This window comes from Galeopterus variegatus, unplaced genomic scaffold (genome assembly GCF_000696425.1).
Source record: "Galeopterus variegatus unplaced genomic scaffold, G_variegatus-3.0.2 Scaffold4410, whole genome shotgun sequence".
In the NCBI taxonomy this organism is placed as follows: Eukaryota; Metazoa; Chordata; class Mammalia; order Dermoptera; family Cynocephalidae; genus Galeopterus; species Galeopterus variegatus.
Window position 1 is genome coordinate 178,260 of NW_007730521.1, and position 3,055 is coordinate 181,314.

General features: G+C 47.5%; 1 protein-coding gene across 1 annotated transcript in view; it reads right to left on the minus strand.

Annotated features, from left to right (window-relative positions):
- Positions 1-2,703, minus strand: part of SERHL2 (serine hydrolase-like 2) — a 13,759-nt gene extending 11,056 nt beyond the window's left edge. Inside the window, exons 1-3 of the mRNA XM_008587525.1 lie at positions 2,640-2,703; positions 2,359-2,411; positions 1,894-2,097 (exon numbers count right to left, since the gene is read on the minus strand). Coding sequence (XP_008585747.1) covers positions 1,894-2,097; positions 2,359-2,411; positions 2,640-2,703 — 321 coding nt within the window. The remainder of the gene's footprint in view (positions 1-1,893; positions 2,098-2,358; positions 2,412-2,639) is intronic.
- Positions 2,704-3,055: the final 352 nt, after the last annotated feature.

Below are 3,055 nucleotides of genomic sequence, written 5' to 3' on the forward strand. Positions count from 1 at the left end.
GTACGTACATAGCTCACGTATGAAAACGCACAGCGGGACTGTGAGTCTGCTCATGACACGGCTGACCCTGGGCAGAGGATCCTGAAGACCGTGAGGCTGTTACTTGAGGTAGAAAATTAAGGAGGAGCCCATTGAAGAAAGGACTACATTTCACTATGGACACGTTACACTTCAGGCACCTTCTGAAACCTACAGGAAAAATTATCCAGGAGGCAGTTGGGAAAATGGCCCAGACGGATCAAAGACCTACACTTAAGAGCTAAAACTATAAAACTCTTAGAAGAAAACATTGGAAAAAGTCTTCATGACACTGGATTTGGCAACAATTTCATGGATGTGACACCAAAAGCACAGGTAACAAAAGAAAAAATAGGTACATTAGACTTCATTAGAATTAAGAACTTTTGTGCATGAAAGGACACTGTCAAGAAAGTGATGACAACCTACCAAATGGGAGAAAATATGTGCAAATCATATATGTGATAAGCAATTAATATTCAGAACATATAAAGAACTCCTAAAACCCAACAACTAAAAACTAAACAACCCAATTCAAAAATGGGCAAAGGATTTGACATTTCTCCAGAGAAGATAAACAAATGGCCGACAGCCCATGAAAAGGTGCTCAATGTCACTAGCCACTTGGGAAACGCAAGTCAAACCACAACGAGATGCCACTTCACACCTACTAGGAGTACCATACTAGGAGGGCTAGAATCAAAAATGCAGAAAACAGCAAGCGTTGCTGGGCATGTGGAGAAACTGCAACCCTTGTGCACTGCTGGTGGGGGTGTAAAATGGTGCAGCCGCTGTGGACAACGATTTGGCAGTTTCTCAAAAGGTTAAATGTAGAACTACCATATGGTCCAGCAATCCCACTCCTAGGCACACATCCAAAAGAATTGAAAGCAGGGACACAAACAGACACTTGCACACCAACGTTCACATCAGCTTTATTCACAATAGCCAGAAGGTAGAAACAACTGAGTCTTCCATCGATGGATGAATAGAGAAACGTGGTACATCCATACAATGGAATATTATTCGGCCTTAAAAAGGAGAGAAATTCTGACACATGCTGCAACATGGATGGACCTTGCAAACATTATGGTAAGTGAAAGAAGCCAGACACAGAAGGACAAACATTGTGTGATTCCAGTTACATTAGGTGCTGTAGATTGGACCTCCCTGAGGTTTAATCCCCACCGTAAGTGTTGAAGGTAGGAAATCCTACTATGGTAATTGAAAGGTGGGGCCTTGAAGAGGTGATTAGATTGTAGGACCAGGCCATAGTGAATGGATTCGTAATGGTGGTCAGGGGCGTGGTTCTGAGGGCTTTAAAAGGAGAGTGAATGAGGAGGTTAGTCTCTCTGCTCCACCATTTTCTGTGATGTGAGATGCATGGGTCACTGTTGTCACCACCAAGGCCTTCACCAGCTGTGTTCCCTGGACTTTGGACTTCCCAGCCTCCAAAACAGCAAGCAATAAATTTTATTTTCTAGTAAATTACCCAGTTCCAGGTATTTAGTTATAAGCAACAGAAACGGACTCATACATGAGGTATTTAGAATAGGCAAGTTCATGAAGACAGAAAGTAGATTAGAGGTTGCCAGTGGCTGGAGGGAGGGGGGATGGGGAGCTGCTGTTTAACTAGTGCAGAGTTTTCACCAGGGGTGATGCAAGTATAGACAATGGTGCTGGTTACACAACCTTGCGAATGCACTAATGCTGTTGAACTGTGCACTCACACATGGTTAAAATGGTAAACATTGTCATGCACGTACGTGCTGTGTCTGTGTATATCATGTAATCTATATAATGAAAAAACAACTAAAAAATAAAAAAGAGGCCAACAGGCAAGCCGTAAAGGGCCTGGAAGACAGCAGCACTCACCCAACGATCCCTGGTCTCTGTCAGCACCACACCTGGGGGAATTAGGACAAAGATGGTGGCCTCAGAGCCACCTGTCATGGTGAGGGTCCCCCTGGCCTCCCTGGGGACTTCTGGCCCCTTCCAGCCGGGGCTCGTTTCTCCACCTGGATGGGTGAGAACCGCCCCTGGCGTCCTCAGCCAGCCTTCACTCCCCATCTTGGGGCTCTGCGGGAACAGGGCATGACCGTAGCCACCTGGCAATGGGTGGTCGGGCCACACGGGCGGCACAGGGTGGTGGTGGGAACGATCAGCCTAACTGGCCTTGTAAAGCTCTCATCTCTGAGAAACTTCAAATGTTCATTCGGATGTTTAATCATCAGGAAGTAGCAAATAACTGAGAATGAGGTTGTCACTTATTGAAAAGAAATTGAGTGAGAAAAGAAACACTAGAGCAGTGGAGAGGCCAGGGCGTGGCCAGCTTCACACCGTGGCTCGGTTCTCTGCCACGATCCCAAAGGGGGACACCAACTCGGCCTCACCTGGGAAGGAGGGGGACCCCGCAACCCACGCCTGGGCATTCCCTTGGGTCACTGTTCGCAGGGGACGGAGAGGTGAACCGTGTGGACTCTCCCTGGCAGTGACTAGTGCTACAGGCATCGACCTGGGTGGGAAAGTCAGGCTGCCCCTCCCTGCTACAGGTCTGCGCCCAGTTAGCACCTTGACAGCGAGGCCTCTGGCCCTCCTGGTGGAAACCGCAGGTGCCTCACCCGCTTCTGCGTCCTCCTTCTGAGTGACCGTCCCCACGATACTTCCCAGCGCGCCCCCTGTCATGTGGCTTCTCTCCTCCGTTAGAACGCAGCCTCCACGTGCAAGGAGTTTGGTCTCTCTTGTTCACAGCTGTGTCCCCAGGACCAAGAACGGTGCCTGTCACATAGTAGGTGCTCAAAAAGGGCTTGTTGAGTGAATAAGCAGATGTTTACCTCTGGGTGGGGCCCAGGAGGGGCGGGGAGGGTTTAAGGAACAGGTGCTGATCTATTGGTTTAGCTGCGTGACAGGGCCTTGGGTGTTACTGTTATTATTATTAACATTTAAAAAAATTTAAGCATACAAATATGATATACCAACAAGATTTTTTTTGGAACTAAACTGCTTGATTCTAAGGTTCACATGGAAAAATAAACAA